At 39.8% G+C, this 26,489-nt stretch overlaps 1 protein-coding gene across 4 annotated transcripts in view; it reads right to left on the reverse strand.

The window, feature by feature from the left end:
• Positions 1–2,401: 2,401 nt before the first annotated feature.
• STAT6 (signal transducer and activator of transcription 6) overlaps positions 2,402–26,489 on the reverse strand; it is a 270,518-nt gene continuing 246,430 nt past the window's right edge. For all 4 annotated transcript variants that reach the window (XM_089681115.1, XM_089681099.1, XM_089681103.1 and 1 more), the window contains 6 exons: positions 25,244–25,301; positions 22,404–22,508; positions 18,365–18,433; positions 12,381–12,446; positions 5,830–5,943; positions 2,402–4,666 (listed from right to left, as the gene is read on the reverse strand). In XM_089681115.1, coding sequence (XP_089537241.1) covers positions 4,558–4,666; positions 5,830–5,943; positions 12,381–12,446; positions 18,365–18,433; positions 22,404–22,508; positions 25,244–25,301 — 521 coding nt within the window. In that variant the 3' untranslated portion in view covers positions 2,402–4,557. The remainder of the gene's footprint in view (positions 4,667–5,829; positions 5,944–12,380; positions 12,447–18,364; positions 18,434–22,403; positions 22,509–25,243; positions 25,302–26,489) is intronic.

Consider the following 26,489-nt stretch of genomic DNA (forward strand, 5'->3'; position numbering starts at 1 on the left):
GCTTGTTTATTTCTGATGACTTTGCCCCATATAAATGGCTTTTTGCTGTAAACAGTATATCTGACAATGTTGTATGTAGTTTTTATTTATAGGATAGGGGGTGGGTTGAATCACTTTTCTGTTACTTCTCGTGACTTGATGAAATCTGTTTTCTTGATTTGCCTACTTTTCCCTTCTGCTACAGAAGGTGTCCCACCTTCTCTACTTGAAAAGTCATTAATTTTATATTACGGAGAATGGATGGGAGAAGGGTACTTGGCTTCTGCCGCAGTAAATTTGGGACTTCAAGTCAGAGAGGGTAGGGAACTCTAGATCTTTCCACTGGAGTCCACAAAAGACAATGGATGAGCCAAGGTCCACCCATAACTGAATTATCACAAATGGCTAGACTAATCAGGGCAGTAAATAAAATTGAATTTCTAATGTCTGGAAATTTGAAAGTGTCAAGGTCAAAAAGTCCACTATGAGGGCCAATAATAAAACAGGTGCATGGCATTACTGCACCTATAATGCTGCTTTAAGAAAACAAGCATTAAAAAAGTATATTTACAAAACAGTGTTTCTGTTTTTTTACAAAGCCAGACAGAGACTGGTTGCACTGAGAAAACCCCTTATTTTTGTTTGCCCAATTTATTTGGATCACTACTAACTTAAAAATATAGTCCTGGGCCAATCTGATAAAGGTTTGTTTTTCAAGAAGATGTTGGATAAAGCAGAACTTCAGTCAAAAATCCTAAATTATTTCCACCCACGCTATCCCTTTACACACCTGTGCCTTGCTGAAAATCCAGCTACAAAGATACAAAAAATATAAAGAAATTGGACTTTTCAAGTGTTTATAACCTCAGGGATGAACACATACAACTTCTATGTTAAAATATGTTTTATTCTATTTAACAACTAACAAATCAAGGTTAAACATTTTTATCAAATCTTTGTACCATCCATTTGTTATACCAGACACCTTCAGCATTGTGCCCACTAGATGAAAATATACAGAAACCAATCATACAAACAAAAGCTATTTATGTTTTAATCTTGATTTGTTGGTGTGGTTTTTGAAGGTATCACTTTTATTATATTCTTGAGGAATGGAAAGTGCAATCTTAAGGCTACACATTCCAGAATTGTAATTTCCATCCTAGCTTTACTACCCACAAATTACTAAACCTGAAACAAACACAGATTTATTACAGGCATAGTGCAGCAATGAGTCAAATCAGTCGAATCTGACTTGCAAAAAAAAGTTCTCCCCAAAACGTCATCAGTCTATTCCACTTCCATCCTTGTTCCTAATTGTCCACATGCCAGTGAGCTGCTTTATTTCTTGTACCTTACTGCTACTATCTTTATGAATACTTGTGCATACTCTTAATGTATATTTGTGAAAATTCACTATCCTGATGCTGGGCATTGCATTGCTGTCTTATGCATCAGTATTTGCTTTTCTAGTATCATGGTCTTGATGGTGAGTTTTGTTTTGTGTATGTTGTTACCTGTATTATACTGTAAATGTATAAATAATACAAGAAATAGGTTAAACTCTAAAATGTTTCATTTATACACGATAACTCCAAAACTTTCAGGCTCTCAGATTACTGGTGTCATGGCTCATCACATGTCCCAAACCATGGCAGCTGCAGATCTAAATGAAGGCTAAGATGGTGCTGTCTTTGGCTGTAAAGGATGGGAGAGCTTAGTTCTGCTTTAAGCCAGGATCAGGATGACGGCTCTGGAGCCAGCTCTTTCAAAAACCACTAAGCATTGGTAGCTCTCTTATATTATTTTGTTATGGTTGCACTTTTACTTACCTAGCTCTATAAACCAGCAGGAATTCTGATTATATAAATGTAGTTGTGTGATAAGTCTGTGAAAAGATTCACAATTTTTTACATACATCACTTTATTATTTAAATCCAGCAGGGACCCCAAATATACTGATATTAAAATGTCTAGCAGGGGGCTACCAGTCTGAACGATCTATGAGACAAATAAAAATTCAATACCAAGAGAGGGATGCCTTAAAATAATAGTTGTGGCAAGGGGGTCCTACCAGGTACAGAACAGAAAAAGAAAAACCTGGTGGCTGACTGATCTTGCTAACATGCTTCAGAAACTAAAATACTAGTTTTGGGTTGGCATAAGGTTTTAAATCATGCTTCCTATAGTAAAAGAGCCCATCAGGATAAAAAATAAGTAAGCTGTGATTGCTGGTAAATTTTTGAAGATGATGTTCTAGGAATCTCACTGGCTTGGAACACGTACAGGTATGTGTTTATCAGATGCTGAGACAGCCAATATGCATGTATCAGGTCTGTGGATCATAATAAGTGAGCAATGGCAGCTTCCAGTCCTATTCTGATATGAATCTAGCCCCACAACCCCCAATTAACAAAATGCATTTTATGTATTTATTTATTTTCAGGTACTTATATAGCACCATCAATTTACACAGCGCTTTTACATATATATTATCCACATCTTTTAGATATACTGGTAAACACAGAAAACATATTTCAGATGTCTAAATTTCCCCTATAGGCCTATTCCAACTGAATGAGCTGCACCACCAATATCTTCTTTATACCTCTCAGAGACACCAGGGTTGAGATCTTCTGGAAGTAGTGGCAGGCTCTTCCTCCACTGCTGTAAAGTTTTACTCTGTTGAAGGGGTCTCTCTCTTTTGTGTCGTTCTTCATATTAAGTCCCTGAGTTTGATTCTATCAAGGACACAATCTAAATCCAGATGGTATGGTTTCGCAATGCTTTGGGGTGGGTGAAGTGAATAAAAGGAGTAGGCCCACAAAGCTGCCAATGAAAAAATACACAACAAAAAAATATTCTCTATTGTAAAGGATAAATAATTATGGGATTTTTACTGTATATCTTCAACTCACTAAATATTCTAATGCGCCCTGCCCTGTAGAGGCAAACATGTTTATGCTGGAAATCTTTGAGACCTGAAAATTACTTCAAGGGATCTTCCAGGGTAAAATGTGTAAGAAAGATCTGTATACTTGTATATTTTCAGGCTGCTCCGGTCCAGTCACATGATCTCCTGTGTGGCAGCCAGTGCGACTGACACACAGGGGAAAGGAGACAGTGTTCCAACAATGGCTAGTAAAGCCTGGAGTGGTGACATCACTCACAGTTTTCAATAGCCCACCAATTCTGTAGTTTCCTACAGACTTCTTCCTACTAGTTCCAGGATGGATCACTAGTTCTCCAAATCCATTCCTCTCTGCCAGTCATGCAGCCACTTTGTCAGCAACATCATCATGAACAATGCAGGACCAACATTATGTGCAAGGACATTGAGGGCCCGCCCACATTTGGGGGCTGAAGAAGAATTGGGGAAAGAACTGTGGAGGAAGCAAGGAATAAGGTACGTATTCCTCTTTTTTATTCCTCCTCTAAAAACTAAGCAGTAGTGGTCCAGAAGTGGTTCAGCACTAAAAAAGCACAGCGGTAAGCCACTGGGGAACAGGTATTTTAATAACTGTAGGCAGTGCGTTTTTTGTTAAAAATAAAAGTAATGCTGTAGATGGGCCTTAACCCCTGTTCACTCAATTGCCAGTACATACTGTAAAAATTGTAAATACATTTTATGATGTGAAATCAAAAAGAGGATTCGGCGTTACTCAAAATGACTGCAACAGGAGGGAAAAGCTGGGTCTAACCTATAGAGTCCCTTAAGATTTAGGAACCTAATGTAAGATTCAGCCACTCCAAACAAAACTATTTTTTTATGTGGATTAACCCATTAAATTGAAAGTAGGAAACTTTGCATACTTCAGACAAAAAAATTTATAAATGATATATACATATTCTTTATCAACACATGCTACTTTACTGTTATTGGTGAAGTACTGATAATTACTTGTGATATGTCCCACTCAGTCCAGCTTTGTAATTAGCCAACTGATTCACAAGTATATTGCTGTATGATTGTCACTCCAAAAATACATTCACGGAGTAGTTTATTTTATTTTGTGATATTGTAATATCAGAGGCTGTGACAAACATGCTTCCAGGGTCTGAAGAATTCGGTGGTTTGATGGCCCTCCCACACATGGCCTAGAAAAGGTCACATCTGACTGCCACGGCAGCGATGCCTACACACAGCACCAGAATCTGTAAAACCAAACCCACTGCATGCCAGAAAGCCTCAGAGCAGGTAGGAGGCTGAGCTGCGTGGGCTCAGAATTCATTCTCACGCATTCCTAAAGCCAACCACTTGCTGGATGAATCACTTCACAGAATGTAATGCTGAAGATCCTGACAGTGGAAGTTTAGTTTTAGTTTATCATACTGTGTCATTATATACACTGCCATACATGATAAATCAAGTTCTGCCTGGAACAGTAACCACGGTGTCATTTACAATGGATACTTTAAGTCTCAACAAATCCTGTATAAATTAACCAGTAACTGGTCTGAGTTTTACAGCTGTGATTTGCTTGATAAATGATTGGTCCAGAGCTGCTCTTTTGGCCCATAATACGCATGGCAAAAGGTGATTTAGGTCATAAGTGTTTAGACAGCAGCTTGCCAAACTTAGTTCCTCCAGTCAGGGTCCACATCCATTGGATGCTGAGTAAGAGTGGAAAAGTTGGATAGGCTGGCATCAGTGCTTATTATGTCCAATACCTCTTCAAGCTGGCTCCTAATAAAAAAGAAACAAGATATGGTAAATAAGAACCAATGGTGTTAAATAATCTGTTCATTTTAGATCTTGACTTTAAAGTCAGTATTTTCTGCTTATTCATTATTATAAACCTATGTATCCATCTTGTTCAGGGGCGGACTGACAACTCATGGGGCCCCCGGGCAATAGGGGATCGTGGGGCCCCTGTGTCCTTGCCCAAACTCAAAAAAGCCTATGAAAAAGGTACCAGGGGCATTTCATAGGGCCCCCTACTAACCCCGGGCCCTCGGGCGGTTCCCGAGTTTCCTAATGGTCAGTCCGCCCCTGATCTTGTTCTGTGACTTTCTTCACCTTTAATTCAGACCAAGACATAGCCATAAACATACTATAATTAACCCTTTAAATCCAAATTTAACCATGCATGTGATTTTGGTTAGTGAAATCATGCATAGTTTTGATGAGTCATCAGACTTTTTTTTTAATATTATTTCACTTTTCATATTATATCACTTAGGTGTCTACAATATACATATAGCATAGAGATGATACTGCTCTCTATGGCCACTACATTTTTTCCTTCACATTGCACCTGCATTTTGTGACTCACTCATAAAATGTAGGCTGCAGTATGGGTTCCACATAATCCTAATGCAAGGCACATGACTGAGGTTTTCTCATCCCAGATTTTTACTTCCATTAATTGGAATGAATATCCTAAAACAAGTGGAACGAGGAGTTTGTGAGTTCAGTCTTTTAAAAGTGACTGCAGAATGGAAAAGGGACTATAGGAGTTTGCCAGTTCAGCCTTTTATTTGAACAAATGGAGCACAAGAGGCACAGGGATGAATAATAAAGAAGGCTGCAGCATTGCAAGTGGGCTGTCGCTTCAGTTCTGCTTGTACCTCCCATAAAAATGCTCATAATTTGTGCTTCTGCCTGGGGTGGAGCTACAGTCAGCACTGACATTAATAAACATGCCATTTTCTTCTAAACCACAGTGTTGATTTTGACAGGGACAGATGCTGCAGTATGTGCACAACCTTCCCTGGGGGATTTAATAAGTCTTTCTAACGTCTGGTGAGAGTTCTTCTGTAAGAGCCACCACCTACTCTTGGATACTTCTTTAAGAAGATATATTAATAAAGAATAGCAGCTATGTCAAGGTGTTCTCATCAGCTTACATTGCTCCACTGGGATAGGGCTCTGGGTTATAAGTCGGTGACTCATGATAGTAAGATTGGGTCCATATTGGGTTACTATTCTCCATTAATGAATATTCAGGACTTGGAATATACCTAAAATCAAAGAGAAAAATTAAAGAAATGTATTCATGCATTTCTCTTTACACTATACCAGCTAATATGTTATCAAAGCATACTGAAAGAAACCTGCAATAAAGTAATATGAGGGTTGACATTACCTGACCCTTCCCTCTGAAAATGCTGATCTGATGGCTTCAGTACCTTCTGAGTCACTGACTTAGAACAAGTATGCAGTTTATTTATTTATTTTTATCGCAGGTACTTATATAACGCCATCAATTTGCGCAGCGCTTTTACATATATATTGTACATTCACATCAGTCCCTACCCCTCAAGGGGCGTACAATCTAAGGTCCCTAATTCACATTCATACATACACATACTAGGGCCAATTTAGACAGGAGCCAATTAACCTACCAGCATGTCTTTGGAGTGTGAGAGGAAACCGAAGTACCCGGAGGAAACCCATGCAGGCACAGGGAGAACATGCAAACTCCAGGTAGGTGGTGCCGTGGTTGGGGTTTGAACCAATGACCCTAGTACTACCAGGTAGAAGTGCTAACCATTTAGCCACTGTGCTGCCCCGTTTAAGAGTTTGACTTAGATTTCCATGATCTGCAGACTTGTTCTGGGTAAGTGACAAATTAAAGTCAGAGACAAACAGGTAATTACTATCTTCAAATAGTGAGCAATTACATCCTCCATGTTTCTCTCAAAACAGGTTTCCTTTAATAGGTCACACCAAACTTCCTTGTCGAAGGGTCTATTTAAACCATTGTGTTGTGCTAACACAGGCAAGTTAAACTGCTCTTCAAAGTGCTTCACATTAAGGCAGCCTATTCAAAATGAAATGGGCAGTTGATGCACTAAAATGGTTCATGCATCATTTCTGATGGTGCATCACAATCCATATCAGTTTGTTGGCACATGTTGTACTGCAACATATGAGGTGTGTTTGGGTGCTATTCAGAATAAATGAATGAATTGCACCTCTTTACACCATGCATGTAATATTGGAAGGCCTAGACAGTTGATGGTAATTGGGACTTCTATAATCAGAAGGACTGACAGAACAATTTGTCACCATGATCACCTCAATTAAGTGGTGTGCTGTCTCCCTGGTGCCAGGGTTCAGCTTGTGGTGGACCAGGTAGATAATTTACAGGGAGGGACTGGGCACATAGATTAGCTATCTTGGCTCATGTTGGGACCAATGGCAGAATGCATGGAAGATGGAGGATCCTTAAGAATCAATTTAACCTCTCTAGCGGTCTGATTATGTCCATATTTCAGTGCTCAAAGCAGTACATTTTTTTGCATGGAAATATGTATTTTTTTTATTGTAGACCTGTAATTTTTAGGAATCACTCACTGAAATCTGTCCGAAAAAGAGTCTAGTAAGCATCCCGGGTATGATAAAACTTGAAACACGAAATCATAAATTATAATTTAATAAATAATCAGAAAAAATAATAATATAATAATAAATTTAATTCAGTAATATAATCAAACAAAAAACACTGAAATTTTAAATAGAGCGCAAAGTTTGCACATCACTGAGCAAAGTTGCAATATCATTTTCAGTGTCTGATAATGAATTTCCCCAGGAATCATTATCACTCAATTCTGCAAGTGGTTCTGATTTACTATCGCTGTTCTCTAGGTGGTCTAAAACCTGCTTTTGACCTAAAGGGACGCTTTTTGGACGCCATGGACGTTTCTCAGTTTCCAGGCAGAAAGAACAGTAAAAATGCAGGCAAGGCACAGGACAAAGCACTAGGGACAAAATGTATGTGAAATGGTTTGATACAGTAATGTTTTACTATGTGATTTTAGTGTATTTAGTGAATGTCACTTTTTGTCATTTTCAAATTTCCCGCCAGTTCCGTCCCCCGTACGTCCCGACGTCGCAGGGGACGGAACCCAGATGACAGATGCCGGCATGCGCCGGATTACATTGCTGGGGACACTGCAGGAGGGACATCGCGGGAGCGCAGGACAAGGTAAGTGATCGAGGGATCCCGGAGCAGCGCCGTAGGGTAAGCCCGAGTGTAGCTCGGGGTTACCGTTTGTGGTACTGAAACTTTACCCCGAGCTACACTTGGGAATACTGCCAGGGAGGTTAAAGAATTAGGCTGCAAGTTGAAGGGAACCTCCAAGGTTATATTCTCTGGAATATAGCCTGTGTCATGCACAGTGCAGGAAAAGCATGCGGAGCATAGATAACTGAATGCATATCTAAAGACCTAGTGTAGAAGGGGAGGGTTTGGGATTCTAGAGAACTAGGCTAACTTTCATTGTGGTACAACATATATGCTAAAGATAGCTTGCACCTAAATGGAAGGGGGTCTCTTGTGCTTGGGAAGGTTTAAGGTAAGGCTAGAGGAGTATTTACCCAAGGATTAGGGGGCAAAGAATTAAAATATAATGGGGGAAAACAAGGGTCAAACACTAATGGAGGGTAAATTGGGGAATGTTGGGGGAGGGCTTTGGCAGATGACATGGAGTTTTCCGTGTTACACACAACCATTGGCAATTATAATACTATGTGTATAAAAAAGATATGCATAACACAAGTGCAAAATGTGACAATGGATTGTAATAAAGTATTTGTTCTCCAATGCCAGAAATCTGCCAAGCAAAATAAGAGAGTTGAAAACTTTGGTGCATGAAGAGAACTATAATTTAATCGGTATTGATTAATCTTGACTTCATTTTTGCTCTTTTTCAGAGGGACAGGGTAAAATGAAAAGGTGGTGGTGGTGTCTGGCTCTGTGTGAGAAGTGATCCCAAAGGGAGTTTGAAAGAAAACTTTGCTGATGGAGAGTGTGATGGAGCTGAAGAATTATGGATGGAGCTACATATTTGTGTGCACACTTCAAAGTATTGGAGTTTGTTAAAGGCCATGCAGTATTAATGAGGAGCTAGAAACTCAGCTACTTGCAAAACTTGAAAGGGCTGCAAAGTCTGGGACAGTGATAATAATGGGGATTTTCATTACAGTGAAATTGACTGGAGTAGTGGTATCACTGGAATGGTAGTAAGAAGGAAATGTATAAACCTATTACAAAATAATTGGCATTATGGCATAGTTTATAAGCGCCCCAACTAGAAAGGATGCTTTGCTGGACCTGGTAATCTCAAACAATGCAGAGCTTATTACTAATGTTTAAAAAAAGAATATCTGGGTAGCGGTGACCATAGCATGATTTCATTTCATGTAAGCTGTAAACAACAGGCACATACTGGGAAGATAAAAACACACATTTTAAGAGAGCACATTTTCCAAAGCTAAGGGCTGCTCTCCAAGATTTAGACTGGGAGGAGATATTGTCATCAAAGAACACAGGACAGAAATGGAATTGACTGTTTGCGAGCACACTACAAAATATATTCCCATGGGCAATGTTTAAAAGTCTAGAAATAAAACCAACATGGCTCATGTCCAAAGTTTAAAAAGCTATAAATAATAAGATAAAGGCATTTAACTACTTGCCCTCCAGAGGATTTACCCCCCTTCCTGACCAGGCCAATTTGTGCGTTTCGCGCTGCATTACTTTAACTGACAATTGCGCGGTCATGCAATGCTGCACCCAAAGAAAATATATGTCCTTTTTTTCCTATAAATAGAGCTTTCTTTTGGTGGTATTTGATTGCCTGTGCGGTTTTTATTTTTTGCGCTGTAAACAAATACAGAACGACAATTTTGAGAAAAAAACTATATTTTTGACGTTTTGCTATTAAACATGTCTAGTAAAAAAATCACATTTCGTCATAAATTTAGGGCAAAATGCATTCTGCTGCATGTCTTTACTAAAAAAAAAATCCCAATACGTGTTTAACATGGCTTACGTGAAAGTTATAGTGTTTACAAATGGCGGTATATATACCTGAATTTTTTTTTCTTTTTCTTACTAGTAATGGCGGTGATCAGCGACTTATAGTGGGACTGTGGGACTTCTGACACTGGGGGGAACTGTCTTGGTGCCACTGACACCAATACAGTGATCAGTGCTAATAAAAAGCACTGACACTGTACTAATAGCACTGGGCAGGAAGGGGTTAACATCTGGGGCAATCAAAGGGTTAACTGTGTGCTGTTTTACTATTTGGACTATGTGTGTGTTTCACTGGAAGCACACTGCTTTGTATGGCTCTGCTATGCAGAGCCATACAAAGCAGTGTGCAGGAACTGACAGGGGAGAGAACTGTATTGTTTACATACAGTTCTCTCATCCATTGGTACCACTCGGCAAGCACTGGGTGCCGGCAAGTAATCACCGGCCGGGACCTTGTGATTGACAGCTGAGGCCGCGAATGGCGTTTAATAAATATAAAGGCACACCATCATCATTTAAAAGTTACAAAAAATATAACAGAATATGTAAAAAGAAGATCAAGGCTGAAAAACTTCAAATAAATGACCGTAGAACAAACCCCCCAAAATTCTTAAAATATGCTAGTAGTAAGAAGGTCAGGTCTGAGCATGTAACCCCTTTACAAGATAGTTTAACCCCTTGGCGCCGGCGCCTCCCAGCCCTTTAAGGGTTTCAGAAGCCAGGAGGCGGGATGGGTTTTAAGGTCATGTGACTGCTTTGATTCGCCGTCATGGCGATCACATGATTGGGAAAGGTCCCGATCGAAAGAGGAGATCGGGACCTTTCCGTGAGTACCAGACATGTGTGCTGGGAGCACAAATGTTTTTTTTAACTGCAAACAAATGTGTGGCCACTCAGCGTCTAGGCCCAGAGGCCGGAAGGCCACAACATTGTGTGCGGCCGGCGTGAAGAGGTTAAAGTTGGTGACTGAGGGCAAAGAGGAGGCAAATTTAATAAATACCTTCTTCAGTTCTGTGTATACAGAGCAAAACGAGGAGCTCAAGTCAATAATGGGGATAGTATAGACATAGCCCACTATGACTAAAAGTGATATAGTCCAGAAACATTTAGACAAATTAAGGGAGAATAAAGCACATGACCTAGACAGCATACACCCACATGTCCTCAAAGTGTTGAAGAGTTGAGCTCCATTTTTCAAAGCCATTTTTACAAATTTTTAGACTCTTTAATGACTGGCTCAGTACCAATGAATTGGCGAACGGCAAATGTGATGCCTATATTTAAAAAGGAATCAAAGTTTAATAAAAGATCACATAAAGGAATGTTTTTGCTAGAAAATGAAATTTTATGCAATAGACAATATGGATTGATGAAAGACCAAAGTTGTTAAACAAATCTGATTTTATTTTATGAGGAAGTAAGCAAACTTTTAGACATAGGAGTAGCTGTGGATGTAGTATACTTGGATTTTGCAAAAGCATTTGACACATTTCCCTCCCACACAGCTAATGTGTAATGTAAAGTCTACAGGCTCAGGAAACTCAACTTATAAATGGATAGAAAACTGGCTAAAAGACGGTAGGGTAGAGAGTCAGAGAGTAGTGGTTAATGATTCACACTCTGAATGGTCTAAGGTTATTCGTGGAGTCCCCCAAGTTTCAGTGCTGGGGCCCTTACTTTTTAATATATTTTTAAATGATATAGACAGAGTCAGGAACCCCACTGACAGCTGAAACATTAATGCATGGTTTTTCCTACTAAAATACTGCATGCCTTGATAAAATAAGTCATGCGGTACTGTATCCTACCTCACACTCGGATGCGACCCCGGGCCCTCAGGCAATGCCCGAATGGTCAGTCTGCCCCTGCTTTGGTTGCACTATGCGCATTTTGCCTGGATCGTATATATAAGCATGGAGGCTTAGGAGACAGATAAACCACAAAAAGCAAGATGGAACACTGGGACTTATTTGTTTGCCATATTTATTTTATATATATTTATCCTGTATGTTATTTTAAGGCCTCTTGTACAATGCATATACAAAAAATAGGTGCTGCGACCCTTATAGCATGTTTTCGAAAAAGGAGTATGTATCTCACCATGCGACTCCTGCGGTTTCCATCCGCTGAACCAGTGAATCAAATCATGTTGGATCAGCAACAAGGTGAAGATAAATTGTAGAAATTTTATTCAGATACGGAGTAAAAATCCTTCCAGAATGCAAGCAACAATAATGAGTTTAGTCAAAGACCTTACTCATAGCTATTTACTCTTGTACACTGCAGCTTGAAAAAGATCAGTACAGTGTTTTTTTTAACTGATCTAAAATGCAGCACATTGTTTACAATGTGCCTGTACACACAGGCGTGTAAACAAACGCTGTGTATTCTTGAGTACAAAAAATATATATATAGAAAAATCTGCATTCCTAATTCAGTATTTTGCCCAGGTAAGTGGTTATAAGCATAACTACTAATGGATTTAGCATAGGAGTGTATTGTACACATGAACGCGAGTACGCTCAAGACAAGCATTTGAAGTTATATCCAGAAATGCTGACGCTCAAACATCAGTACTGTGTGCAAGAGGCCTAAACAAATTGATATGAAAAGCACAGTGTTTACACTTACCTTGGAGTAAAAGAGGCTTGATCTGCCAGTGCAGGTAGAAATGGCTGAACTGACCCAACTGGAGGACTAGAGCAGAAACACATTTTAAGCCAGTTAAAAGCCATCCAATAGATTTCTGTTAGTATCTCTCTGTCTTGTTTTCTAGAGATACATTTTTATAAATATATTGGCTCAGTAGAGAAGTCATTAGCTAGCTGTGTTCACATCCCCATCTGCATTTTTAGCACAGCTTAATTGGGTTATACCTCTTTTGTACGCATTTACCATCATTTTGATCATAGAATGTTTTAACAGCCACTCCCTGAGCCTTGAGTACAGAGGAAGGCTGGGCGCTCCCAGACAACCTATGCAAAAGCGATCATTACCCATGATTGACCACTTGATACATTTCTAGTAAAAAGCGATCAAACACTACACATAAAGAACAGTGGAGTACAGCATGTAGTAATTGCTAATATAAGAAATAAGCTCCAAATTTGTGTAGCAACCTCTAGCGATGCCTGTGTGGGCCCAGCTTAAGGTTTTGATTATTACGCTCAAACAATTAACCTTTAATATGGAAAATATTACGATTTCAAAAATATGCATAGGTGTCATGGGACACACCCATGAAGAACTGACAAAGTTTTGACTGTAATAATTTCAATGAATGTTTACATTGTTGGGAAGAGGGATGAAGGCAAAGAATTTTCAATATACATATGAATGGCTATGACTATCCCTCCTTTTAAGGCCTCTTGTGTTGCAGTGCATTACAACATGCATGTGAAGGTACACTATTTAGTGAGTTAATGCCAATGCACTGCAGAAATAACAGAATGAAAAACAGACTTTTATTTGTAATACAACACACACCAATGCACAGCTTTGTATTTCTATGTGTTACTGCAATGCATAGTGTGTGTGAAAATGGTGTAAGGCCTCGCTCACATGTGCAAATCGTGTCCTCCTGAGGATTCCTGTGACAAATAAATTATGGATATTCAAAGGCTGCTCAGCTTGTACAACTGAATAATATGCTGATGGGAATTGTGTCTCTCTGCTGCTGTAAGCAATGTGACATTTGGCAATACCAGCTTGTCCGACTGAATAGGAGACACCTAGGCATATAATAGTTCTAAATTCCAGAGTTTAAGCATTTCTTTAGGTATGTGTCATAAAAGAGTAACCTGAATCCATGCTTAAGACCATCTTGGAAACCTTCAGGATGTGGATGGACTCATTCACTGAAGCTCTAGATCTTGTTTTTCTTAAAAGGACCCAATTAGAGATAGCCTTTGGCATAGCCAGTACAACAGCGAGGTGCTCTCCCAGAGCATTGCCCTGTGCCTGATCCACTAACAATCTCTCTGGTTCAGTGACAATGAGCCACTTCAGATCCTTACCCGGGACACTGTTAGTTTGGTATACCACATCATTAATAATGCTTTTGTTGGTTGGGATAAGACCTCAGCTGTGTGCTCCCCCCTTACTTGGCCTTTCCATCTTTTGAGGGTTATCTTCAGCAGCAGCAAACACACCCTTGTTCAGCAGACCCTCCATCTGGCCCAGCAGAGAAAGTGTCCACCCCTATGTTAAATACAGAGGCCCCTTCCAATATTGGGATTAAACTCTTGGCTAAATTGTCCCAATCTATTGGTGCTTCAGTCAAAGGTACTTCACAGTATCAATCCATCTGCCCAAGGAGACACTGAAGTACAGATTGGTTCAGCAACAGACACGTTACATGTTAAACGTTTAACTATACCAGATTACGATAACACACTTTTAAACACAGTTGGTTGTATTACCCCATTTTCACCACTGTGCTATGGTGAAGCTTCATCAACCACATAAACATTTTTAGTCCTCATGCACACTTGACGTTTTGATAACAATGGCAACATTAGCTGTGTAAAGTGACATTAAAAACGTGAGTTTTCAGATTTTAGCATTTTTGCATTAGAGTTTAGTTTTCCAGCGTTTTTCTGCGTTTGCGGTTTTTAGCGGGTTTTTTTGACCAAAAAAAAAATTTGGGGAGGGGGGTAAAAAAAAGTCCAAAATGCTGGTTTGCAGTATTTTACCAGGTTTTGCTGCGTTTTTCAGTGTTTTTTTTTAGAGTTTGAGCAATTTTACAGCTAAAAATCATCTCTAGAAACCCACTAGTTCTGGGGGGTTTTTCCAGCCAAAAAATGTTGATTACAGTCTGTGTGTGCATGGACACATAGGATAACATGCTGGGGGGTTTACTGGCTGTAGAAAAAAATCTCAAAAGCAAAAAACAGCAGCTGCAAAAATGTCCAGTGTGCATGAGGACTAAGTTTTGGCAGCCTGTATTAACACATTGCTACTAGATGTAGGTCCAGGGGAGGTAACTCATCTTGCTTAGTGGTCACCCCTACTACATTCAGCTCAGGTACACACACACAGAATACGTTTGTAGGGGACTACTGCCTTCTACTGTGTGTATTTTAAATGACTGCGCTGTTTGGTTCACAGAGTTGATTGTGTTTAGCACTTTCTGTTCCTGGGTTGTTGGGTTGGAGACCCCAGAAGGAGGTATTAGAGGGTGAGTCTAACTCCTCACTGGCCTAACTCATCACTGGCTATCCCCACTCCAGTCCATCATGAATGCTGCTGCCAGACTCATTCATCTTACTAACAACTCTGTATCTGCCACCCCTCTCTGCCAATCACTCCACTGGCTCCCAATTGCCCAACGGATAAAATTCAAAACACTAACACTGACATACAAAGCCGTTCATAACACTGCCCCTAATTAAATCACCGACCTTGTCTCTAAGTACCACCCAAACCATACTCTCCACTCCTCGCAAGACCTCCTACTCTCTAGCTCCCTTGTCTCCTCCCATGCCCGTCTCCAGGATTTCTCAAGGGCTTCACCCATCCTTTGGAACTCCCTACCCCAATCTATCAGGCTATCGCCTACTCTGCTCACTTTTAGGCGCACTCTGAAAACCCATCTCTTCAGGGAAGCCTACCCCAACCCCAGCTAACACTGGAATCCCCTACTCTTCCTGCCACTCCATCCCCCACAGCTAATTACCTCTTGTACCACTATCCCCTCCCTCCTAGATTGTAAGCTCCAAGGAGCAGGGCCCTCTAATCCCTCTTGTATTGAACTGTATTGTTACTGTACTGTCTCCCTCCATAATGTAAAGAGCTGAGCAAACTGTTGGCGCTATATAAGTCCTGTATAATAATAATAATCAGGAGGTGTCATGTGAATATACCAACAGGTACTACTGTAATTAATTTTATATGATCAGTTTATACATCATTCCATTAAATACTGTGTATAGGACACATGGAACCTTATTCATAATAGTGAATGAGATCCCATTCAAAGTTCAACCATACTGGAATTCTGGTTTGAACATGGAAGATCCAAAACAATTTACGTTTGCAAATCAATCTGAATAAGTTTCCTCCCCGCCTGGGGACAGTTACCCTTTCAATTCCTTATATCTGTAATGAAATATCGCCCCCACAAGCATCGTTAAAATGTTTAGCTACATTAGTGCCATGAACTTTCTCAATGTTATATAGATGGTCATGGAGACGATCTCTCAATCTTCTGGTGGTTCTGCCAACATACTGATTTGCACATATTTTGCACGTAATAAGGTTAAGGGCATTCCTGGTATTGCAATTGATGAATAACTTAAAGGATAAGTTATTATTATTATACAGGATTTATATAGCGCCAACAGTTTGCTCAGTGCTTTACTATATAAGTTCACTTTTTGCACAAAAATAATAAATGCACATTTTGTTGCAGGTAAAAAATTGTGCATTTATTATTTTTGCCTGCATGTTTTATGTGTGAATTCCACACCTCACCCAGTTCACCTGAACCACTGTGGCTGTTGTGTTAAGTTAACAACATCCCAAAATTGGTCTGCAAAACGTGGTGCGATGTGCAGAATGGGATCGCACAGGTGTGAATACCCATGCGATCCGACTCATAGCCAATCGCACCGCACACAAATCGCATGTGATTTTCACAGAAATGCGGTGCGATTCCTTTGCGAATCACATGCGATGTACCGAACCGCCTATACAGTATGTGAACCCATGCTTACACAAATTTCCCAGCAAGGATCTGGAAAACCTGCTTCTTTCTTTCTTACCTGTATCTGAGCCCCACTTGTGATATTTGGGGGTTTTGTTCAAGTGTGATGCCTCTGGTATTAAGTCCAGTTCAGCCGGGAAATATGTTTCAGGGCTTTTTGGCCCCCTTTTATTAATGAAGAAAATAATAGTTCAAAAACAAAGAGGGGTTTTCCCTGGCAGGTGTTTTCAGCATCACCACAATGTAACACAAAATTTTCTAGTCTCCTGGCAATTTAGATTTTTTAGTCCTGGAGTTCCCCGCACAGAATCCCCATGCGGTCTCAGTCAACATTCTAACTAATGAAAATGCTCACTTTGGCTGTACAGGCTTCTGCTTAAAGACACGCCTTCTCTCTTGCAGCCCCTTGCCTCAATGGTCAACAACCTGACCTTTGGACAGGGGAACTCCTGTCTCCCCGAAGGAACCATGAATAACTAACAGCCCCTTGATTATAAAAACTGTGCACAACTGCACTGTCTGGCTGCTGGTCTCATGGTAAGACATGGACACAAGGGAAGAGGATTCATCCTTCTCTAGGCTCTTCAAAGCATCTGGACTCCGGGACCCAATCCAAGAATTAACAATCCCAAGGAAAACAGAAAAACGGTTTTCACCACCCAGAAAAGTCACCATGGAACCCCTTACCCTGTATCAGTGAGAACCCTATGTATAATTGTATTCTTTATTCTTTCAGTGGTAGGGCACTGGGCACAGCATCCATATACATGCATGTTCACATCCAATTGTTAACTGTTAGGGTCAGATGTCTGAACCTAGTCACCCAGATAGATTGGGGTGGATATATAGAAACCTGCAAATTTCTGCTTACAGCGGTGGAGAGATGAGGCTCCTGTCAGCCTGTTATTCAGTTGTACAAGCTGAACAGTCACCACCGATCAGAAAACGTGGGATCCTGAACAAAAATATCCACAGTATACTTGCCACAGGTGGGCACTTTTTGTCTGTGTGAATGAGGCCTGAGAGTTAACTGGCTGAGTTGACCAATCACTTTCTTATTTTCTGCTTCCTGTATCATCAATTACATTCAAGAATCATTTTAATCATGGATTACAGTATATATCTGAGAGTAAGCAAGAAGCCTGCAGTGCATTTGTTTGGGGATTTGTTGCCTATATAACAAGCTGAGGTACTCATATAACTAGGTCACTGACAAAAGGGAGTGGGATAGACTGGTTTAGTGCCTAGAGGAAAAACTGAAATACTTAGCAAGTAGGCTGTGCTCCCTGCATGCATTTTAATTTTAATTTTTATTACATTTTGACTGGAGGGTTGCTAAAACGTCTTATATCAAGCATAATGAAATAGATGTTGCAATAAAATACAATTAGCACACTGTATGAAAATGCATTAAACTCTTTCTGACCTGTATATAAATATCCTTCAACATGATGATCCATGCAGTAAGGATATATTCATAAACTTCCTCAAGCAGAGGTATATTCCAGCACATGAAAGGATAGAATTATAGTCAAGTTAAATGTTGGATACGGACACTGCTAAACTTAGCCTGGACATCAGGGAACTGATGATCCTCAGCCATGAAAAGATTAAATGCACTCAATAAATCCTGGGAAATAAAACACAAGCCAAAATATCCTAGAGAGCTGTTACTATGTAAACAACAAGTACTCTACTCCTAGCTTTCTTGGTAATATTTTTGTTTTTTAACACAAGCCACATACTTAAAGCTTTAAATGGCTAGTTATAGCTATTAGTTTAAGGATCCTAACAAGTTATAGAACGACTATAATTTGGTTTCTATTTAGTATATGTTACATTTGATGAACATACTGCATGTAAGCATTACTGTACATACAGTAAGTATACTTAAATTACTGTATATTACCTATATATGTGTGGTGGATTACCAATGTTTGGTATGGGACTTCCAACAGGTGAACCATATACCGGAGACCTAAAGTAAAAGAATCATGTTACATAAACAGTAACTGGATAAATATATATTTATATATATATATGTATATATATATACATACACTGCTAAAAAAATAATGGAGCACTTTAAAAACACATCAGATCTCAACGGGGAAAAATATCATGCTGGATATCTATACTGATATGGACTGGGTAATGTGTTTGGAACGTAAGGATGCCCCAACGTTTGATGGAAATGAAAATTATCAACCTACAAAGTACTAAATTCAAAGACACCCCAAAAATCAAAGTGAAAAAATTATGCAGCAGGCTAGTCCATTTTGCAGAAATTTCATTGCAGCAACTCAAAATGGTACTTAGTAGTTTGTATGGTCCCCACATGCTTGTATGTATGCCTGACAATGTCGGGGCATGGTCCTGGTGAAAAAATGAATGGTGTCCTGGGGTATTTCCTCCTGGATCTTGACCAGGGCATCACTGAGCTCCTGGACAGTCTGAGGTGCAACCTGGCTGCGTCGGATGGACTGAAACATGATATTCCAGAGGTGTTCTATTGGATTTAGGTCAGGCGAGCGTGGGGGCCATTCAATGGTATCAATCCCTTCATCCTCTAGGAACTGCCTACATACTCTCGCCACATGAGGCGACATTGTCGTGCACCAGGAGGAACCCTGGACCCACTGCATCAGCCTATGGTCTAACAATGGGTCCAAGGATTTCATCCCAATAGCTAATGGCAATCAGGGTGCCATTTTCTAGCTGTAGAGGTCTGTGCATCCCTTCATGGCTATGCCTCCCCAGACCATCACTGACCCATCACCAAAACGGTCATGCTGCACGATGTTACAGGCAGCGTAACACTCTCCATGGCTTCTCCAGACCCTTTCACGTCTGTCACATGTGCTCAGGGTGAACCTGCTCTCATCTGTGAAAAGCATGGAGCGCCAGTGGTGGACCTGCCAATTCTGGTGTTCAATGGCAAATGCCAATCAAGCTCTATGGTGCCGAGCAGTGAGCACAGGGCCCACTAGAGGATGTCAGGCCTTCACAGATTTTTGTGCTGATCTGCAGCGGCATCACCCACACATATGTGAACCTAGCCTAAAACCATTTCTGCTTTGGGGATCATCTCATTGTTGCCCATCTAGTGCACCTGTTGTTAATTTCATTAACACCAAAGCAGCTGAAACTGATTAACAACCCCGTCTGCTACTTAACTGACCAGATCAATATCCCAGGAGTTTAATTGACTTGATGCTATACTCTGATTAAAAATTGTTCCTTTAATTTTTTTGAGCAGTGTATGTATATATACATGCACACACACACACACACACACAGTATATACACTCTTTATTTTAAGGGATGTTTGGATGTTGTGTTCAAAATAACCAGTTGACCAAAGCTAGCAAAACATTAGAACAATAGATGTTGGCACTGGGATACCACCATGGATATCTATTAGCACAGAAGGGTTAGTCTTTGGTAGAGATGAGGTTCAGCTTCACTGCTACCATTGGTTTGTAGCTAATTCTGCATGTTCGCAATATGGAGATCTGATGAATTAATGCAGGAATTCAACAAATTAACCACAATTCTCAGCCTGCCTTTTGAACTTAGGTCAACTGGCTTGGAATGGCTAATAAGTGGGGATTTTGAATAAGCAAAGGTGGGTTCCCAGCAGCTATATTGACTATGCTTTAGCTATTATGGGTAAATCATAGGGTGTGCTGCTGATAAAGTGCGTAGGTTGAGATTAGTGTAGGGCTTGTAGGAAATAGCTGGTCTTTTAAAGTAGATATCAGCCCGTACTGAATTCTATGTAAGTACTAAATAGCTGTGTATGTTGGAGAATTTGGGGGTTGGGGGAGGGAAGGGTTTTTGCCTTTCTCACCTTGAAGTTGTAGATATCCTTTACAGCATGGGTGTCAAACCGGCGGCCCTCCAGCTGTTGCCAACCTACAAGTCCTGTGAGGCATTGCAAGACTGACAGTTAAAAGCATGACTCCCAAAGGCAGAGGAATGATGGGACTTGTAGTTTCACAACAGCTGGAGGGCCGCCAGTTTGACACCCTTGCTTTTCAGCATGCCCCTGTCCACACACGGTATAGTGATAACAGGCTCCATGTGTTTTTTCACAGGTCATGTCTCCTAATTGCTGCTGCCTTCAATTGTTTTCTCACAGGCCTTTTTTAAAGTGAACCTTCCAGAAAAATGGAAGGTAAATTCTACTGAAATCCTCTCCCACCCCAAAGTTAAAACGTCTGCAAATGTGATAAAAAATAAAGCACTGCTTAAAAAAAAAATACACCTGTGTTTGGAAGGACAGGTGACATCATTGTACCTCACCACTGGTTCAGTGACAATAAGCCTCTGCAATGGGCTAGAGTGCATTGTTTTGCAGGATTTCCAGCACCCAGCATTCCCAGAAGGTATTTTTTTTTTATTTGTAGCAACAGCTTTATTTTTAAATCACCTTTGCAGGTGATTTGGCTTTGGGAGACTTTCAATGTATTTTCCTGGAAGGCTTAATTTAAATTATGACAACAGCAGGGATGTACCAATACTGAGTATTTTTATGAGTACTCGTAAAAATGCTCCCGATACCGGAAACCAATACTTTGCAGGGAGAACTGCGTCAACACATATTGCACCACAAAAGATTAGCATGCAGTTTGAAAAGGAATGTGATTCCTGTCCAAATTGCATGCGGTTTCCCCACTGCTCCTGTGTGCACCCAGGCTTGTCATAGCCTGAGTTCACACAGGAGCAGTGCGGGAAACCTCCCTACAGGCATCCCATGCTGAGTGGAGAGTGGGTATGTGGAGATGTATACTATGGAGGCAGATGCTCCATATTCTTAGCAGTAGGAGAGAAGACAAAGCGGCGGATATTTGAAATCCCTACGGCTTTCTCTCCTCTCCTTGCAGGGTTGACAGTTCGGGCTAGAGGGCTTTTGATTGGTCAGCACCATCAAATGGCCCAAACTGTAATCATAACAAGGAGAGGACAGAATGCTGTGGGGATTTCAAATCCCCAGACCTGTGAAGCAGCTTTCTCTCTTCTCCTTGCACCAATGACAGTATGGGCTAGACAGCATCTGATTGGTCAGCACTGTCCATGTGTCATTATGTATGATGCCCTGAGCATATCTTTCACGTTTAACCTCAGCTCCCCAGGGCCTCATGCCATAAACACAATGGAGAAGGAGATGGATGAGAAAGAGGTAAAAACGGAAGAGGTGGAGGAGTAGTGGGAGGAGGGAGTGGAGGTGGGAACAGAGGGAGTAGGAGGAGGAAGCTGCCAGTCTGACAAAAGCATCAATATCAAAGAATAAAAAAAATCTAAATACAAAAAGAACTAAAAATATAAAAAAAATTAATAAAAATGTAAAAAAAAAGAAACGACAGCTGGAACTCTCTCAGTTGTTAAGGTTACAGAAAAAAACAAGTGTTAGGGTTTTAGGACAGCTTAGTGTGAGGGTTGGGGTTACACAGTGAGATAGTGTTAGGGTTACAAAGAGGGTTCATATTCGGGTTAGGTTACAAGGAGGATTACTGTTAAGGTTAAGTTACAGGGATGGTTAGCGTAAGGGTTAGAGTTACAGGGAGTGTTAGTATAAAGTTTACATCTATCAGGAAGTTTAGTATAAGGGTTAGAATTCCAAGTAGGCTTAGTATTAAGGGACTGATAAAGTTAGGTTTAGGTTATAGGTAGGGTTAGTGTTAAGGTTAGGTTACTAGTAAGATTAGTGTGAAGAAGCTTAGATTAGGACATCTCACTGAATGGCAGAAGCTCTGTGATGGAGACTGGAAACTGATAGCTGAAAGCCCCGAACAATGAAACTTAATATAGCAATAAATATCATTTATTAGGACAGTGTTTCCTTACTGAACTGGCCTATGAAACATACATTAGTGACTGTCATAGTACATTGCATATCTATTGGATTGGCTTTTGTTTGTGGATATTTATTTTATTATACTCACGCATATTGTATACACCTGCTTGTTGATGCATTGAAAGGGTCACATTCATCCATTTGATTACTGCCACTCATTTGTGAAGGATTTTGCTTTGACTCATTTTCATCCCTGATATAAAAAAACAATTTTTGCAGGTCAGATACAAAACTTATAAATTAACTTTTCTCACAATATGATATACTAAGCCAGGACAGTAAAGTGATAAAATGCGAAAATATTACTCTTGGTATATCTTATTCCCTCATTTGTACAGACTCTTCATACGTGCAGGCATTAGTATTCCTTATGCATTATGGCAAATGCTCAGTTTGTGCTTGCTTTAACATTGTAATTTTAGCTATGTTTGTACAGTTTTCTGTAAACACAGCAAATAATTCTAAAGCTTGTGCTAGACAATATCAATGATATGCACTATTTAAAAGAAACATATATTCCCTAACCTGCCTTTACAGTATCAGTTATCCAGCTTACCCCCCTCACTACATACACAGTCAGGTCCCAACCCCTACAACCTTGACAAACAGATGACACCAGAGGTCTCAAAAAACATAGCCTCGCTTTTGAACATCTGTGGCGTAAGGCTAAGTCTCAGAAGGACTTCAACCAATAGAAATCTGCCCTCCAGAAATACTATTGCTGCAACCAAGGAAGAAAAGAAGTAGACATAAAATAGATACATTCTTTTACTCAAACCTCATATGGAAGATTTCCAAAGTCTTTATAAAACTATTTAGCCTTTTTGAAGCTTAGTTTTAGGGGTTATAGAGATAAGGTTCATCTCTGAATATAACTATAACTAATAGATAACTATATCTATTTTATCTTGTAGATCCTACTCCAAGCATCTAAGATGGATAACTTTAAGAAAAATACCAAGATGGGTGTCTACCACATGCTTTAACACAAAGAAGCTATGCTTGTGTTGATCTAAGTTTTATTAGATGCAAACAGGTGGAGTTGTTAGTCTAAAATTAGAGGAGAGAGACTAAGTGTAGTATAAAAACAACAATTTATTGCACACAAATATGAGAAACTCACAGGAGGTAGAGAGTTTTCAGGCATCAAATATAAGGGAGGATGCCATCCGGGCATAGTACCATATATAAGGGAGATGCCTGAAAACTCTCTACCTCCTGTGAGTTTCTCATATTTGTGTGCAATAAATTGTTGTTTTTATACTACACTTAGTCTGGCACACCTCTCTCTCCTCTAATTTCTCACTGCAGAGTTCCGCTTTAGAGGAAGCTGCCTCACGACGGTGCCATACCTTGCAGCTGTTTAAAGAACCCCCCCCCCTCCCCTCTCCCCCAGAACTACCTATGCTGCATTATCCCCATTCTCCACCAAATAACTATTATATCCACAACCACCTCTCCTGCGCCAATACTCATTTCATGGAGTTGTTAGTCTAGCCTGTTCTCATTGTACATCCAATGATCTTTACTTTTTATAGGGGCAAGAAAAGTTGATCAAGGAAAGTTCAAGCTGGGATATAATGCATCCAGACTGTTTATGGTCTGTCCTACGACCTACTTCCATATAGGCATTGAGCTAGACTAGTGGCAGCAGGGACATCCAAATAAATAGGTCAGACCAACTAACATATCCTAAAGAATGTTAGTAACTTGGAATCATGACAGATTGCTGTCCTTATTCACTTTGTTATTAGTTAGGTTCTGGGTTTGAGCTATGCTTTTATACATTTGTTTTTTTTTTAGAAGGTTGAATGGCCAAAGCATAACATTTGATTAAAAATCACCTCTCTGAAAAGGCTAGTTGCTGATCATTAAACAATTAAAATTACTCCTACTTCACCTGTTACTGCACCTTTCTGTTACCTGTGCACCTTATATTTTAAAGTATAAATAAGGGCAAAGTAAAAAAATTGCAAATATAATAATACTTGTCAGTAGTATTAACACATTTGCAAATACATACGTAAGCCACAGAGCCACATCAAGGCACCCTGGTAATCTGTGGTTCCTAACTCAATAAATTTGAGTCTCCATAGTAGAGGCACATGCATTTAATGGATAGATAGGTAACATACAACTATGTTGCAGAGCGTACTCTGGGGGAACAAATAGCTTTTGTGTTATTACCACTGACAGACTGCAAAATATAGGTCAATTTTTATTTTGTCCATGATAACACTTTAAGTTGTTAACTTGTTCTCTCCTGCTAGCTTCTCTGCTTTATAAATCCCAGCTCACCATTCTGGGATTGTGTTAAATTTTGGGGAGGCTGAGTGTCAACTCCTGCCAAAACGTCCTTCTCCTGCAAGATGAAACAATACTCATAAAATGCAGTGTGTACTACACACTGCCAGCTTCTGATTAACGATAAGCATTGGGAAATCAAAACAGTTAATATTTATGCGCTCTTAGTGCAGGAGAATGTGGCTTGTGTATTGTACAATACTAAGAACAAAGTCTCTGCATTTTGGTCTATATATCATAACGCTGGCTATGTACACTATCATGCTCGGCATTTTAAAGTATTGGCTTTTTGATATTCTGAATATATCGGAGCAGAAATGATATATTACTCTGCTTATTCAGGAATACGAACTAGGTGTTTTGCTGTGCATTCTGCAACATGGACTCTCTATCAGTTGGTTATAATGGAAAAATATGTAATAAGGACACGGGAGGTCAGGGAGCAGGTTAGTGTGCTAACCTGCTTTTTGTTTTTACTGTTAGTTGTAGTTTCTGGAGAGTGAAATAAGATTGTAGTTTATGCTTCATTTTGTGCTCCATATTGTCAACAAGGCATTAACTGTACTGTACATGTGGTTCTATGTAGATAAAATGTAATAAAAATATTAGATGAGAGATACTTACCCAGGTACCGTTAATATAATAACAGCTCTCTTGTACCCGTTACCACTGCTAGAGACCTCTGAGGGAAGGAAATTTAAAAAAGACTGACGTTAGATTTGTACAAAAGTACTTTGTACAAAAGGTTAAAGGATAACTGTATATCTTAATTGTATAGTACTGGCTTAGTATTCATAGAATCTGGGATATTGGCTGATACCTCAGGTGACTGAACACCCCTGGGCATCCCCCCTATAATTCTACAAAACTCCATGAGGTTTTTGTTAGTGTCCTAAGGTGATCGACCTCTTCTCCCCTATGGAAAATCACTCTTAACTTAACTAGTTTAAGATTTTAAATTCAGATTATTTAATCAACTGTTCACAATCTTCTACTAGGATAATAGAAGCAGTGCATCCAGATTGGTGCAACCTTGGTAAAACCTTGGGAATACATTTCTTTTTTGAAATACCCATTGATATTAAGCAAGTTTGCCAATAAAACCTAATATCTTAGTATGTTCTTTCCTGTGCTTTCAAAGTCATCATGCCAGGACCAAGGCAGTGTAAACCTTGCTCTGTTTACATACAGCTTGTCTGCTGTCCTATCAGCAGATAAGTACTAAGAACAGGGAAGGCATCTGTCCTACATACTTTAATTTACTGCCAGGGTACACTGACAACACTAAAGGCAGGCTCTTTTGGCAGAATAAAGTTTCCTTTTTAGATCCTTGTGTCCAGTCTGCAGCCTGAGGGCCTTTGGTACTTGTTCTGTGGCTCTTGGACTCCTGCAGTCTGTAATGGGAGCATTGATTTGTAAAGGGTTAACAGCAGCGATCTCTACTATCCTTATGTAACTTTTCCCAATTTCTGACTGTTGTCTGCAGTTTGTCTCCAGTCTCCAACTTCATCTGCATCATGTCAAAAGTTTATGCCCATTATTTCTTCTAGTATGTCTGCCAGTCCTCTCTAAAATTACATATGCCAAATATGGATGAGCAAATCTACTTGGATTTGATTCATTAATGGTTTTGTAAGTATTGCTCCAAGTTTGAAGTTCGCAAACTTTGTGGCGAAGCCCACTAAAGTCTATGGGTGTGAATCCTGTTATTCATTTCTACCTATTTGTAGGGCTAATAAGCAACCGCCATTAGGGAAAGTACCAATGTCAAAATAAAAAAAAAATAAGAATAAAAAAAAACTCTTACTATATAGAAATGTCAAATCTTACAGCTCCAACACACTGACAATATGGCTGCTGTGAACCCACT

The sequence above is a fragment of the Staurois parvus genome, unplaced genomic scaffold, assembly GCF_062004578.1.
Source record: "Staurois parvus isolate SC_StPar_1 unplaced genomic scaffold, SC_StPar_1.0 ptg000017l, whole genome shotgun sequence".
Taxonomy (NCBI): domain Eukaryota; kingdom Metazoa; phylum Chordata; class Amphibia; order Anura; family Ranidae; genus Staurois; species Staurois parvus.